The 16,706-nt window shown below is 36.8% G+C and overlaps 1 protein-coding gene across 1 annotated transcript in view; it reads right to left on the bottom strand.

Annotated features, from left to right (window-relative positions):
• Positions 1–12,968: 12,968 nt before the first annotated feature.
• Positions 12,969–16,706, bottom strand: part of cnot9 (CCR4-NOT transcription complex subunit 9) — a 30,703-nt gene continuing 26,965 nt past the window's right edge. The window contains exon 8 of the mRNA XM_039756490.1: positions 12,969–16,090. Within this exon, the coding sequence (XP_039612424.1) occupies positions 15,922–16,090 (169 nt within the window). The 3' untranslated portion in view covers positions 12,969–15,921. The remainder of the gene's footprint in view (positions 16,091–16,706) is intronic.

The raw sequence follows: 16,706 nt of genomic DNA, 5'->3' as shown, positions 1-16,706 counted from the left end.
GTAGTGATTAGATATTAAAATATTATAATATATTAGACTGCAGATACAGCACTCTAGCTGTACAAAGCCAACACTTCTGATGGCTGAAGAAGGCAGTTATCATTATCACTGAATAACTGCTTGTAAATGGCTTCATACAACACATAGCAAACAGTAACTGACAAGCTGAATGGGTACAGAAGTTATTACCAGAAAAATAAATGTCAGGTGGGAAGATTAGTGCTGCTACCTCATGTTTCCAGTGTCCTGATGTTAAATCTGGCTGTTGTCCCTGTGCTAGTAAATACCATTTTATTATGTATCAGAAATAATCAAGTATCTTTTACTTATCAAATTCTCATTTCTATTCATTCATCCATCCATCCATTATCCAACTTGCTATATCCTAACTACTGGGTCTGCTGGAGCCAATCCCAGCCAACACAGGCCGCAAGGCAGGAAACAAACCCCAGGTAGGGCGCCAGCCCATTTCTATTCTTGTTTGTTAAAAGCATTTTCTGGATGATAAGTGCAGAACACAACTGCGACCTATACTATTTTTTATTTTGTTTTACTTCAACTTCTAATCTCTGTAACAGTAGTTAACCTCATAGAACAGATATATGGTATTAGAAATTAAAAACCAGCAAAAATGAAACTTACCACTGGAACAGAGCAATCTGGCAAGGTGAAAAATCAGGACCTTGAGTAGTAAACTGGATGTTCCACATGTGTAAAAGTGAAGCCTTTAAACCATTGGGTCTCTTCAAGTATGCACACCTCAGGAACCTGGACTGATGTGATCTATCAAAAGACATAGTTCACCTTGGCAATGACAACCTGTTGAATGTCAGCAGAAAGAGGGAGAACCGGGAAGAATACAGCCACCAAGAACAATGAGACGCAACAATGTAACCTTAAGAGTCTGAACACCACAGACATTGAGTGTGTCGGCCATAGTTTGGCTGACAGGGCTTGTCAGTTCCTGCAAGGTCGACTCCTCTTATCAGTGAATTGTTAATTTATTGCAATTTGTGAGACTGCCCAGCCACAACTGCTGCTATTGAGGTGGAAGCAAGGACACTGATGACTAAACTGCTCTCACGTCCCTGTGAGGAATCTTCTTCTAATGTTGCAGACTGACCAGACACATTATACCCAAACTCAATGGCCTCTATTGATCACCTTTATTGATTTTGCAACATTTGTTACATTTGTCTGCGGTGGGCTGGCACCCTGCCCAGGATTTGTACCTGCCTTGCACCCTGTGCTGGCTGGGATTGGCTCCAGCAGACTCCCGTGACCCTGTGTTAGGATATAGCGGGGTGGAAAATGACTGACTGACTGTAACATTTAGAAGGTAGCACAGCTATGTCACGGACTAGCTGCTTGATCTCACAATATGAAACACACTCTGACCCAACATTACATTTTAGTTGAAAGCATCTAATTTCTATTTAGTAAATACTTATTTAGTAAAATAAAAATAAGACCCAATTTTCCATCATTTATTCCAAAACCAAGGGTGCTACACCACCTTCAGCATTCAATTTCTTGCAATGTTGCCAGCTAGCACTGTCTATGACAGCTCCTCAAATATCCAGGTTGGGTTAGTAGCATATCTGTTTACTTTTTAATTTGGTTTCGGTACATTAAGAATATTTAAGAATGTTAAAGCTATAATGAGTAAGTAAAAATGTATTACCTGCTCCCTTTACTTGCATTTAATATTAACTCTATCCTGCCACCTTGGGTATAAATAAAAATAGAGGAGGCATACTCCACAGGGGTGATCAAAGCACAGTAGCAGTCATTTCTGGGTACAGCGCAGATCTGTAGTTCCAGTTGTAACTGTATGGCATTTGTGAACCATGTCTTCAGGTGATTGTAAGGATAAGAGAACAAGAGATGGGACACACAATATAATGTATATGTGAGGCTACATAGCAAGGAATCTGGGAGTGGGAATAAAATAGTCTATGCTTTGTAACTGGGTGACCACAAAACCCTTTCATGTTAAAACACCCTGTAAAAGTCTGCATGTTCTCCCTGTGTCTAACCGCTAGCTGGTGAATTGGCCCTGCGTGGTTGTGTGCAATAGAAGGCCTTGTAAAGGACTGGAGCCTGATGCTGCTGGATTAGCATGGTGGCCAGCAAGATTAAACAAAATCCTTGTACAGCTAGTTTTCTGTTTCCATGGTTTAGACTTTACTGTTATCAAGTGTTTTTATTGTTATCACCATTAATTCAAATTATAAATGATAAGCGACAGCCATTTCTATTATTATCAGGACTTGTTTGAGTTCATCCTTTCCTAGCAAACTGCTCCTGCCTTGTCTGTTCAGCTCATCAAGAATTAGAAGCCCTAACATTTTAAAGCTGTTGGACTCTTGCTTTTCAGCTTATGAACGTTTTAAAATGATATGCCTGGAATTTGACGCTACACTGCTTTTAAGGTAAAAATAATCATCATCTCTGATGACAAAGCAATAAAGCCCAAGACAAGAAGACAAAAACATAGAAAAAAGGCGAAACTAAATTAATGCATTAGTGCTTTGTAGCTAAACAGTTTAACAAAGTGATGAAATCTTTGTTTTAAAAACATTGATTTTTGGTGGCGCAGTGGTAGCACTGCTGCCTCGCAGTTAGGAGACCTGGGTTTGCTTCCCGGGTCCTCCCTGCATGGAGTTTGTATGTTCTCCCCGTGTCTGTGTGGGTTTCTTCCCACCATCCAAAGACATGCAGGTTAGGTTTATTGGCGATCCTAGTGTGTGCTTGGTGTGTGTATTTGTCCTGCGGTGGGCTGGTGCCCTGTCTGGGATTTGTTCCTGCCTTGTGCCCTGAGCTGGCTGGGATTGGCTCCAGCAGACCCCCGTGACCCTGTGTTAGGATGTAGCGGGTTGGGCAATGACTGACTTTGATCTCCTCTTTAGAATGGTAGTAACTCAATTTATTCGGAAATTAGTTGACTTCATGGAATAATTACCATAGTTCAGTAGACAGCCACCAATTGACCTAAATATACGTCTCTGGACTGTTGGAGAAAACCTACTTGTGTGTTAGGGACGACTTGGCTAACATTTAAACAAAGATAGTTTTGCTGGAAAGTGGTCACAGCCAGTGCTTGAAGTGGAACCACATTCGTGGTACTGTTTTTATGGTGGTATTCAGTCAAACAGTTGGGGGGTAGGGGGTCCCCCTGTGAAGCCTTGAGTAGTGGGATACATCAACATTTGATCAAAGAGCTCCTGGGGTGGTCTCCTGTAAAGACTGACGAAAAAGGTTCCAGTACTAACTGCTATGCTAAGAAAAGGTGTCAGTTCGACCATCATGATACAGTGACAGTCAAAGAGCAAGGGGTCCCCCATGAAACTTCAACTTCAAACACCAGAATACATCAGAGATCGCTGGGAAAGATTTTGGTAAAAGGTGCTGGTACTCTATGTTGAAATTGAAAGAGTTGCCGGTGAGTGGTCGCAGTAATCCTTTCTGCTTTATAGTTAATCATCCATTTTTTTTTCCAACCTCAGTTTTTTCATCAAAGGTTTAAAGAAGGCCACAGATTATGTCAGCAGCACTGGACACAGGGCAGGAACTAAACCTGGACAGGGCACCGGTCCATTGGAGGTAATTTCAACCAATTGATTAATATTTTACTTAGTGCTTTTCGGAGTAAACACAACCACAAAGTGCTTTACACAGTAATTAGCTTTAGAATAATCTAGATAAATATTAAATGAACACAAATGTGATTTAGAGCATGTCGTTTTCAGGTTCTGTCCTAGGGGCCCTTGTGGCTGCCAATTTTTGTTGCAACTGATTTTTTTTATTTTAACTGCACTCTTACTTTAGATAATCATATTGTTATGTCCTAGTTTTTCTTTTTTGTGCAAAAATTAAAAAATGAGTTTATGGTATATGCATTAAACAACGGGAGTTGAGTTTGTTTTATTCACCTTGCCTCTTACATGTTTGCTCTCTTATATTGTACATATTTTGCATTGTTCTAGTTGATTAAGCTTTCCATATTACTATTATAAGGCTTATGCTAATTTGTTTTCATTTTCTGTATTTATTACAGTTTTTAATTTATTAGAAAGGATGTGCCTTCCTTTTTCAGTAACTTGATTCACTTTTTTATTTTCAAAAAATCGATTAAAAACTCTTCAGCCATGCAAAAGAAGCTTCGGTACATGGGTGTATAATGCAAGGTGAAGGTGGATTAATGGGCAAGGAAGAATTCATGTTAATGGCAATGACTAATGTCTATAGTATAGGGACGTATACAGGTGGGACTATATGGTAGGTTAAAATAAAAAAGCTATTTTAATAAACCTACCATTAACCATTTGGGGCAGAGTGGTGGTGCCGAGGCTAAGGATCTGAGGTGGTATCCAAAAGGTTGCTGGTTCTAATCCCCGTCACTGCCAAAACAGATCCTACTCTGCTGGGCCCTGGAGCAAGACGCTTAACCTGTAATTGCTCCAGGGGCGCTGTACAGTAGCTGACCCTGCACTCTGACCCCAAGAGGTATGTGAAAACTAACAAATTCCTAATACAAGAAATTGCATAAGGTGAAATAAAGAACATTAAAAAATTGATCAGTATTTCTTTTCTCAAAATAGAAACAAAACTACAACATGTTGTGTATATTAGAGAAAAGATCTGACAAGAAAGGTTGATCTTGCCTTTGAAAAGCTTTTCCTAGAACATTAAAAGATGGACACAGTTTACATATCCACATGAGGGCAGAAAGAAATACATGCGAGTGTCATTGACACACAATGATTTAAGGACAGGGAGTAGAAAAGTGAAGATGGCTGAGTACCATGTCCTGGTAAAGATGATGATTTCTTTAAATCAATTCTACTATTGTTTTTAAGAACTTTAATAGCGCGATTGTATAGAGCGTAACGTGCAAGGTTGCTGGAGCAATCCCAATCAACGATGTTGGACATGACCTGTTCCTTTCAATAAGCACAGATCTTTGTTTGTTCTTATGGGTACCCACCTAGTGAGTAAGACTTTAATAGAGGTCCTCATATTCTGGCTGTGTGCAATAACTGTGCTACCAAGACTGCTATTTCAGCTGCTATCAGTTTTTCAAGATATACAGTATGTATGACTTATAATATTACAGTTTGTGATTTTGTATTTCTCCTAATGTCTGTCTTGACTGAAGTATTCACTGTACTTTGTATTGCAGCTTGCAGTAAATTACCTTACTGTATGTTGGGTCTTCCATTGAGCCAGCCTTTCTTGACCACCACGTACTGAAAATGGATGGATTAACAAAGCAGTATTGCGTTGTTTCATAGTGGCACAGCTGTTTACTTATTTTACCACCCAGGCCTGGCTTCAGATTTAGGACAAGTACCATCTGGGTGAATTTACATATTTTCCCATGTTCTGAAAATTCCTCCCACATCCCAAAGATGTGCTGTTTAGATTGATTGCCACTCTAAATTGACCCTGAGTAAATATGTGTATAGGTGCCATTTGCTTGACTGGCACCATCCAAGGTCAGTTCCTACCTTGTATTTAATACTGAAAGAGTATGCTCCAGCATCTTAAGAGCCTTTATTACAACTGATGATTTGCATTTCTCTGAATTAGTCTGCATGTGCTCTAGTTGAAGAAAAGTACCATGCTCTCGGAATTTGCACATCTCTTTAGAAATGGTTATATTGGGCCCAGTAATATTTGGTCTTCTTTTATAAAGGGAAGTATTTTTCAAGAAAACACAAACAGAGAAGGCTTAATTGAGATGGCATAATTTATCTTTTAAAAGGTCCAAAAGTCATCAGCAAGTTTTATGAAAACAAATTGACCAAAAGAACCTATTTATAACATGCTTGGCTTTGATGGACTATGAAAAACCCCATGCAATTGCATAGAGGGCAAATCCAGTACCTGGCAACATGTCCATTTGATCTTCTGTCATATACTGGAACCTACCATAGCATAGACTGGCTAGCAGTGACCTAGAATGGAAAAAGTGTGTTAACAAAACAGACTTTTCCACTAACCTCAGAATTTTATATATATATATATATATATATATATATATATATATATATATATATATATATATATATATATATATATATATATATCATCATTTGGATCTTGATCTTTGTTTGTCCGCGAATGAATTAGAAGAAGCACTAGATGGCAGTAGAGAGACAACTAAAACATAGGCATTGCATTAATCTCCTCCAGCCTTATACTACTGTAGACTGTAGTACGCCAGTCACACCTCAAAACACAGACATTCAAACTAAACAAATTGTTGTGCTTTAAATTAACTAATCTTTATATATAATCTTCATTTAGATCTTGATCTTTGTTTGTACGCGAATTCCATGCATGCGTAGACCACCTTCCAGTTTAGTATGTTGTTGTTACTCACGGATGTCAACAATGTGCCGTAATAACGAAAGGGGTGGTGGACAGTGTTATGCTGGTTACCTCCTGAGGCCTGGTTAGAGAATGAGATTGCTGAAGATAAAAGGTACGTGCCTACATAACATATGAATGAAAGAAAGACAGTGGGTAAAATGAATTACAACATAACAGCACGTTCCGGAAATTATTATTGCTACGTTGTAGCCGGCGCGTCTCACAGTTGTACCGTGGCTTGCTCACATGTCAGTGAAGTGATCCCTATTTATGCTTTAAAGAGCCTGGATACCTATGTGTCCCCCTTTTATAACCATTCCTCTGTGTATATTGCCTTACTCTTTGGATTGCCACAAAGTAACCTGTGAGATTGGAGAAAGGTTGAGAAGAGATCGTGAGAGGAAACGACAGTGTCGTAAAAACGAGATGGACTGTGAACGGACAGAAGCAGAAATGCTCCTACACCACCACATAATTACGATTTGGACAGTGATTCCGAGTAGGCCGTTCCTATCGAATCAATATCCAAGGGTTTTCTTTTATAATTTTGTTTCCCTTGTAAAAAATCATAATGCTGTGCGACGTTGGACCCAACGACTGGCAGCCGCGTTTAAACAGGGAGTCCTTCACAGACAACTTTAACACGCGCAATGTAGTTGGGTGCAAGTGGCTAGTATATATATATATATATATATATATATATATATATATATATATATATATATATACACATACATACATACATACACACACACATACACTTTAAGCCTGAGAAGCAAACAGCTACCTTGCCAGACAGCTACTTGTTAACCAAGCCACCTCTGGCCCAGCACCTGAGCAAACTCATGTAACAGCAGCTGACTCACCGAGGCTCAAAACCTCAGCACTTAGTGACAGCCCCTTCTTAAATTACTGAGACGACAGAATGAAACATTTATCATTTCAGTCAACCAACTAATGCAACAGAAAGCAGCTCACACAAGAAAAATGAAAAGCATTAGCCTAATTAAATTCCTTGTTAGTTTTGGTGGCCTCACTTAAAGCGATCCTTGGTTGTATTCCAATATTTGGAAAAAAAAAAAAAAGCAGCTTATAATGAAGGGAGTCTCACATTGGTTTATTTATTATACTTTTTTTCTTTTTGGTGTTTTCCCTGTGTGTCTTGCTCAGGTTTCTCTTCATTAAAAATTTAAAACAAAGACTCTGCGTCTCGGGTTAGTTTTCAACTTGGACAGGCCTGAGATGAACTTAGTTAGGTGCTTTCTTCCTCTCATTAAAAAGGGTATTCCTCCTGAGAGTATCAAGCAATTAAAATTCTCAAAATTCAACCATACTGTGCTAATCTTTAGAGTGTTAAAATTTTAACACATTCCTCTTAACTACTCGCAGTACCCATTTATAGAATCACTTTGAATTGTTGTTTGATTTTTCTTTTGCAGAATTAAGTCTTAATACCATAAAGATATACAATGTTTGTCTTTTTTTGGCTCATTTTATACTAATTGCTAGGACTAGAAATTAACAGAAACCCCAAAATATATCATCTCAACATTTAGACTAATAATGTAACTGTGGTCTTGCTTCTACACTGCAATTTGTCCCCTTTATAAGACTGCTTAAGTTGAAGTCATATCTCTGTATCAGAAAGTGTTAATCTGTTAGAACTAATCAGATAAACCCGTGTCTTAGTACTTAACAGGTACGTTTCTTAACAGTGAAAATCGATTTCAGGAAACTCAGTATTCTTCACAGAAAGACTAGAAATATTAAGTTACGGTACCTAATACACACACAATGATTCTGAACTTTTCACCTGGGTGACTCCTTCGGAGATGAACCCATGTGTTTATAGCAGGGTTATCAACCAGTAATTAACATTAGGACATGTTATATTTAAAATATGTCTTTAAAATACAATATGCAAATGTGGTTTTACGGTTCCAGGGGCCACATAGTAAATATAGACCATTAACTTGTTATTTTCTCAGTAAATTACTGTATTACATTCTTATACAACAGGCATGATGTGTTGGACAATATTAAGCTTTCAGGTACTTATAAAGGTTTCTTTTTATTTTAGGATATCAGCCATTTTTTCATTAGCTCAAGTTGTTGCAGCTTACATGATGAACTTCAGCCACCGAGGAGAAAAGGACACAATGTCTCCAAAGGAGCATGTGCATATATGGAGCCATTCAGCAGTCTTTCTTTGCTCCCCCACTTTTTATTTGGTTATATTCATTTCTGAACTGTAAATTAGTATAAATCAACCCTCAAGTGCTCCACATAGCTTAAGTTTAACAGATTGTATGAGTTTGTAGCTTACCAGAGTGTTTATTTCACTGTGGATATATCATGTTTCATTAATCTCTTTCTTTGTTTTAACATTGTGATATCCAAACAAAGTTACTGTGGAATAAACATGTCTTTCTGCATGAACTACCACAAAAGGAGCGGGGTGTTGGGTTGAACTGTTTCAGTTTTGTATGCAGCTATGACATCTGCTGGCGATTCAGCTATTTTACTGAAGTTTCAAACAACTGAAGTACGCCAAAATGGGATGAGAACTTTGTTTTAAGTAACCAGTTTGGAAGGTTGTTCCATTAGATAACGGGAGAACGACTAAGGTACAGCAAGACAAAACATCAGGGTAATTTGAATTTAAGGAACACTCTTCTTTGAATGAAATCAAGCAGGTGCAAGTTAGTGGAGGGTCCAGCACTTTATAGTTTCCCACTGATGGTTTTATATGCATGGTGGAAGGAAGTCACACTCATTTTGTTTGGAGGAAATAGTCCAGGTACATCCCTAAATGAGGCAATGTTTGAGGCTGACACCAATAAGTATTAGACCAGTTTGCTCAACAGGTTTGTGACCTTGCAAATAAAGTCAGGATAGGATGGTCTCTGTATCTTTGGCATGGCTGGTAGTATTTTATTGAATACTACAAAGATAAAATTTAATCACCAAGATTCAGCCAATTTAATAATTTTATAGACATAGAGTACTTGTTCAGAATCACATAACGCCAGAAGGGGTTGGCCATACGAAGATCGTGCTGACATTTTACTTGGTGTATAAGGTCACCTATAAAATGTCAGAAAGAGTGTGGGTCTAAGATACTACCTTGAACGGACACTGGCATCCATGGAACAAGTTATTGATTCCTGCCCAGATACGACGACGGACTTTTGTGGATTGGTAAGGAAGCTGCTTAACAAGTTTAATAAATCAAGAGACACAAGACAGGTAAACAGTTGGGAACCCTCCCCATATACTGGCCATAAGTTCCAGTTCAAGGTTTCCACAGTCAAAGTTGCACAATAAATACACATTTGACAACAGAGTACGAGTTCTTGGAGCTTTTATAGAGGAATGTTTTGTATGACGTCTGGAGGAAGCTGAAGGTGCAATGAACTTAGTGAAGCGATATGGTGTTATTCTTTGGGGAAGATCGGAGCAGTTTCTTGCGGTAAGGCTTTTTATTCTGTTTTCATGTGGGTGTAAAGGAGAAGAGAGCATTAGTTCCGCATTCCGAATCCCCATTTCTTGTGGTTTCACGTGCAATCGGGCCATTCGGCTGTGCCCTAGTCGCACGTGTGTGACACAAGCTTTAGAGGACAGTCTTCAACATTTTTTTCTTTGATCCAGCCAGCAGGCCTTGATGCCACATTCAGACAAATGCACATCTAGATGTCCAGAACAACAGTTTGAACATCAATTCCAACATCTAGGTGTCAGTAACATTAATCACCTAGTGTTGGACAAAGTCAAGTAATGGCCATAGATGAGGTAATTAGGGTGGAAATGGGCAAGAAGATGCTGGTTCACAGTGGCCGCCGTAACCACCTATATGATAGAGAGCAGCATGATGGGATGTTAGGTTTTTACTAACAGCTACTTAAAGATCAGAGAGACTAACAGAATAGCTGAATGAATAATGGCACAAGCACTGCAACACACATAGCCAAGCTGCTTCACTGCAATCCAGGCTCCTGAGTAATTGGAGGACCTCATGGCTCTTGCTGTTGATATGTTGAAGGCAGGCATTTGTAAGACCTTCCAAATACAGGGGATCCAGTCCACTGTTGTCAAGGGCAGCCATTACTGCAAGTACAGCATTCAGCAGCTCAGCTTTACCCTTACCAAGGACATTGGCTCACTGCCCATCAAGAGTGTTGGGTATAGGAGGACAGTCAAGCTTGTCTGTTGCAACCTTGACAGCACACCTGTAATACGTAGCCTAGCTGGGACTAACTTCATTCTCGCCAGCAACTAAATTTATATAACTTTTTTTTAGATAACAAAAACGTTATTTGCATTCCTGGAGGTATGCATTTTTCAATTGGTTATTAAAAACATAAAATTGAGTGGGTTTAGCTATGCAATACTATTTGTTGTCATGTGTGTACTAATAAAATGCATTGCTTTTTCACTTCAACAGATGAAGCACTGCAGCACAGACTTTCATACCCATATGATACAAAAAATGTAAACAAAATCCCAAAACATATCCCCACTCTCTCAGCAATATATCCTGAGCAAAAAAATTGCCATATTTACCCATTTTGATTTTACACCATTTATCATTTGCCTACTACATATTTAAGGTGTTAATGGCCAGGTAGATAAACTGCCCCCCAGGGACCCTACTAATTCAGGCATACTATACTATTGCAGAAAATATATTAATTATGAAATCTGTTTTAATCAACTTTCAGCTTAGTGAATCCTAATCATAGCACATGCCTGTGCAAATAAGAATTTCACTGTGATCTGAACACAACAATAATGATCCTATAAAGAATTGATTAAAAGAAAAAAGAAAAAAAAGTTCTAAAACAAACCAGTCACAAATTTGCTCCTTAGGTTTAATTAATTTCTTCCTCTATAAGTTTCTCCATCACTCATCTGAGTTGACTGGAATCAAATTCGATCACTTCAAACTTGAGCTGAAACATTTGCAAAATGGCTGCTTTTAAATTTACCACAGTTGTTAAAATCTTTAATAACTATCTCAACACAAGTACCCACTGCAAAACCCAATCCTTTTGGTAACCACACATTAAAAGTAGATATATAGTGTTCAATGAAACATGGCATTCTTGAACCTAAGCAGTAACATTAAACATATTGTTCGAGACGCACACTATTGTCCTTTGAGGATAACCTCTAATCTAGACCGTCATCTGTTGACCTTGACATATAGACAACAATTAGACATGGAACTGCACCCCCTACTCTAGATCCATGCCCGTGATGCCCTAAATGAGAAGTAGTCATTTTTAAGGCTTCCTGGCCACAAGTACTGCTACTGATTCCACTTATATGACAGGGAAAGGGCTCGCCAGAGGAGGAATACTACATGGATTGCTCAGATTACCAGTGACCTGTAAAATTTTTGCTTTTATCATCTGGACCTATCATCCACAATTACCGTATTCTGTTGCTCCAACAAAGTGTAAAAAAAAAAACATGGTAAAATCTGACTGAACACCACAAGTATGTCTGTGTACCATATGCACTTTTGTCCAGTTTTTTTTTTTAGAAACCACTGTTAACTGTTCCTCTCCTGAAAAAAAGCAAGGGGGGGAAAATATCTTGATTCTCAATTTAAATGCTTTCTATAAATCGCCCTGATGTGTCATTTTTTTTTACATTTTTTCAAATGCAGTATGCCTTTTTGGAATTAATTGGAATTTGGAATCAAAATAGTTTTTTAAAACCCAAAATGCTATTTATTTTTAAAAAGTACTACCCACAAGGACTGTGTAGTTATACACTCTGTCTTGTGACATTTGTTATGTGAAGCAGGATAAAAGTTGTCAAGTTACTTTATTATTCAGTGCTATGAAAAAACCGGACAAGATACATTTACATAATGAACAGGTGTACTGAAGATGTGCATTTCATGGTGCTTGTCTAATCCTGATCAACAGAAACATTAAAATGACTACTCTGTATATTAAAAAAATGTTTTAAAATACCAAACAAATGGTGTAATTGAGTCAGGAGTCCATTCTCTCTGTAGTCATAAGCGTCCTACAAATATAAAATGTATATAAACCCTAATTGGTTTACAGGCAGTGACTAAACAACTACCAGAATTGTTTATATACTTTCAAAAGTCAGCCACAATTAAAAACAGCACAGAGCATTTTAACAAGGTTTATTTTGGAAAATTGTATTCTCCTGTTTTTACTCCAATTTACAGTATAACTCATGAAAATATGGATTTTTAAAGCCTAATTATATGACATCCCTTCAAGAGTCAAAACTGAGACTTAAAAATTATCTAACTGCAGGTAAGAGTCTCAGTTTCTCAAGAGAACTGGTTTAATGTCTTGTTCCAGAAAAACTATTAAACTTAAGCTCTGAAATGATTTACCTCTGTAGATTCTATGGCTTTATTTTCTGCATTTCTCTCACTTTAAGACAGTTTTACTTAAATAAAAAAATGTCATGAACATATTCTGCATATCTTTCCATCAGCCTGAGAAGGTGTCTTCTCTTCAAGCCTTCCTAAAGTTAAAAGCAAAATAGCAACTACTAAACAGTAAGCATAATCCAAACATGAATGCCAAATCTTATGCCATTAGTTGATTTTCTTAATAGTTTATTAAAATTTTATTACACTTAATTGTACATTCTGTAGTAATGTCCACAAACAATACTCATCTGAACTGTATGCTTTACAAACAGCATGCTCAATTGAAGAGCTTCTGCGTATTTAAAAAAAAAACCATACGCAAGTGCCTGCACTTGAGCAATATACCAGTAGATCAAATGTTCTGTCCAACAGGTGTATAATGGTACTTACAGTACCCAGAAAGACTTCAGTAAAAAGACATACCATACTTTTACATTAATTCTGGCAAAGGGGTGTATAGCTGCCGGATGGCTGGAGTCTTTTAGTAGTATTGAACCGTCTTGCTCACCAATTCCTTAAAAGAAAGAAAAACATATACAACATACATATCTGCCAATTGCTAATAAAAATTCGGCACAATGTAAGAAATTTAAATCTTTGTAACTGAGTGTCCTGCCCAGATCCCAACCACCCCTCACCCAAATAAAGCATTATAATAAAACTGAAATGAGGATTATGCTTTACAAGTATAATGTCTACTTTTTATATTTAAAAAAATACAGTAACAACTTCATGTAAAAAGGTAGCAGTGAAAATTCAGAGAGGCACATTCAGGGTAGTCTTTGTCAAGTGCAACTTAAAGTTGGATTAAAAAGGTAACTTTCTTTTAAAGACATTAGCATTTGATCTCCATTCAACAAAAAATAATTTACATGACATGAATGATGACAACTGCCAAAAGTCCTAGTAAAATGCAGTATCACACAACATAAATTATGATTCAATGGTATATTTCTCAGAATGAAATTCATTTGTACTACTTGATGGTAACAATGTAACTGAGGGTCATTCACAAGCTCTTCTCCTTCAAATCAGCAATGGCCAAACACTGTTGAAACAGGCACTAGCTGAATATTTTCAAGGTGCTTACTGTACCATTATTCTTATAGAGGAGCTTACTTAGGACCAAAAATTAACTCCTTCCTAAATTTATAAAAAAGTAAACAAACGATGACTGTACGGACGCACAAGACTAACATTGTATGAAAAAACAAAACAAAAAACATTTTTATTGGTTTAACCATTATAAAACTATTGGCCTGTATTAAATTTCTTCAGCTTTATGCTTATTACTTGGTGTTAATGCCATGTATATCAAGGTAAATTGTCACTCATGCCTGAATTTTATGGTCCTAACAATTAATTTCTGGCCTCTGAAAAGAAAAACAACTCTGAACTTAATTGCAAAAATCTGTGCTTATTTTTTCAGAACACTGCCCTAATTGAAAGGTTCTTGTTATAGCAAAAGCATGCGGATGAAAAGAGCAAGATCACAATGAACAGTAAGAATATCGCACCAAGAAGAGATAAAAAGCCACCAGAATCCTAGAGATAGTCAGTAATAATCTTACTCTGAAACAGCTTCAAAAAGGTGGGACCCCTATGGTCCCTTTGATTACTAGCAGCAAGGAATATTCCTTTAAAGATTCAGAAAAAACAGTATACGAAAACTTTCCCAAAAAAAAAGTATATATAAAAATGGTTTTGGTGCTTATGAGGAAACCAACCGTACAAGCCCCATAATGGGTCAGCACTTGCTACTTTGCTGTATAAGTACTAAACAAGAAATCAATAAGGCTAAAACAGGTTACCTAATTACCTATGAATTCATTCAGTTATTTTATAAGATGATCTGTTTCCAAGTTTCACATTAAAGATTAAATATATGTAAACTGTAAAGGAACAGGATAGAAGAGATGCACTGTCATTCTAATATTTCTAAAGAACTTCACAAAAAAAAATAATAACAGTATCCTACCTATGAAATTCCAAGTGCTGATTCCTATGGCTTTTAAATTGCAATTAAAAAAAAACAAAAAAAAAACACACAAAACCTATTATGCTTTCAGAAGTATGGATTAGGTGTGCAACAGTCAAGACTAAAACAACTTCAGCAATTCTTGTTGCAAACTTTTTTTTTACCCGCTGCTTAACAGAACATCAGTATCATCTCTCTCTATTTTTTGATTTTCCTTGTTGGTTTCATTCAATAATTTCTATCAGGATTTATTATAATAAAACACTGGATTAGCTGGTGTTCTCTTTTGGGGAAAGCTGCTTTTATTAAAAGGAAGGCACTGCGGAGCAGATGGCATGACAGGTATAACAAAACAAGTCCAACTGAGCATTAAAAGCATGACCTCCTCTTTACTGAACTATAATAGTATCTTCAATATAAAATTTGACATCTATTTTGAATAATTTTTGCTACAGATTTTCACATCTTTCCAGACATGTCAAAGTCTGTATTATATATTGTAATTCCAAAGAAAATTACTATAGTTACAGTGCATTAATCAGCCATTCACTGTATTTTAAAAAGTATTTCTATATCCATAGCCAACACAACTGACATCCTATTAAATCTGTATTAATTATATTGTAGACATGTGGATCTTTGTTAGTTCATCTCTTTGTTTTAATTAACAGTTTAATTTCTGAAGGATATGGAGCTTTCAAAATGTAATCCATTCATTAGAAGATAATTCACAAAATGTGCACAAGGCTTCAAGAAGGCTCAACCAGCTGAAATAAATACAGAGATCAGAACTCTTATCTTATCGTAACACTGGTACCATGTGTAGGAGGACAAAAATACTTAAAGAAAAGTTTACTAGAAAAACTAGTGAAACAAACATGTGTATAGTCTTCTTTGTTTATTAAGAAGGGGAAACGATCCTGGAGCTGAAGAGTTTTCTTCAAATTTTCTCCTGATTTTGCACAGGGAAGCATTCAAAGATGCTTAATGTTGCTACTATAATTCAGCATCTGCAGAGTTTCAGTATTTTAAGCAAACAGTACCAACTTTGCACCATTTCTCCACTCAAAATAGATAACTTGGTTGTCCATCTTTATCACAATAATGTTCTTAATGATTCTTAGTAGCAACACTACTGGGGTGGAAGAGGTATTCCTCTTGGGTCTGTAACTGGGCCTTCTTGTAGATTCTTCACTAGCTGGGCCAACCATCGTTTGGTTGTAGTATCATCTTTCAAGACTTGAGCAAAAGTTGTGTCTTTGAGTTGATCAGGCAGGCATTGCCGTAGAGCTTCCCTTGCCCTTGAAAATAAGAAAAAAAAAAAAAAAACACAGTAAAGACCAGTAAATTTACTACATACAAGTATACCCTAATGTGAGACGGGGAAAAAACAAAAAAAACACACCAACAATGGTAAACTAATAGTATTGCAGATTTTTTTGTCTAAGCAACCAATTATAATTTTAGGACAAAATTGAAAATGCTACTTTGCATTACACATTCTACTGTACAATACACAAACAAAAATATTTTTTGAGTGGAGAATTCCTTTAAGTGTTTCTTACCCCATGGATTTTATAAGAGGAAAAAAACTGATATAATATTACCTAACAAAAGCCATTAAGTGTTTTTTTTCTTAGCATTTTAGGATACAAGGTACAAATCAAAAAGTAACACAAATACTATATTGAGAATTCAACAGAAGATGTGTGTTGTTAATCAGTAAAAACAAGGTACAAATCTGCAATACAGTCACATATTTAGATTTTTTTTTAGCAGTCAGCATAACAATTACTGGTATATAAAGTTAGATGCTGTTTGTAGTAAATGATAGAGGTTCTTGCAGTAGCCCCCTGCATGTAGAAAAAAATCCAAGGAGCCAAAAAGATGCAAAAATATACCCACTTTACTTAACAC

Source organism: Polypterus senegalus, chromosome 6 (genome assembly GCF_016835505.1).
Source record: "Polypterus senegalus isolate Bchr_013 chromosome 6, ASM1683550v1, whole genome shotgun sequence".
Taxonomy (NCBI): domain Eukaryota; kingdom Metazoa; phylum Chordata; class Cladistia; order Polypteriformes; family Polypteridae; genus Polypterus; species Polypterus senegalus.
This window is presented reverse-complemented; position numbering and strand designations above follow the sequence as displayed.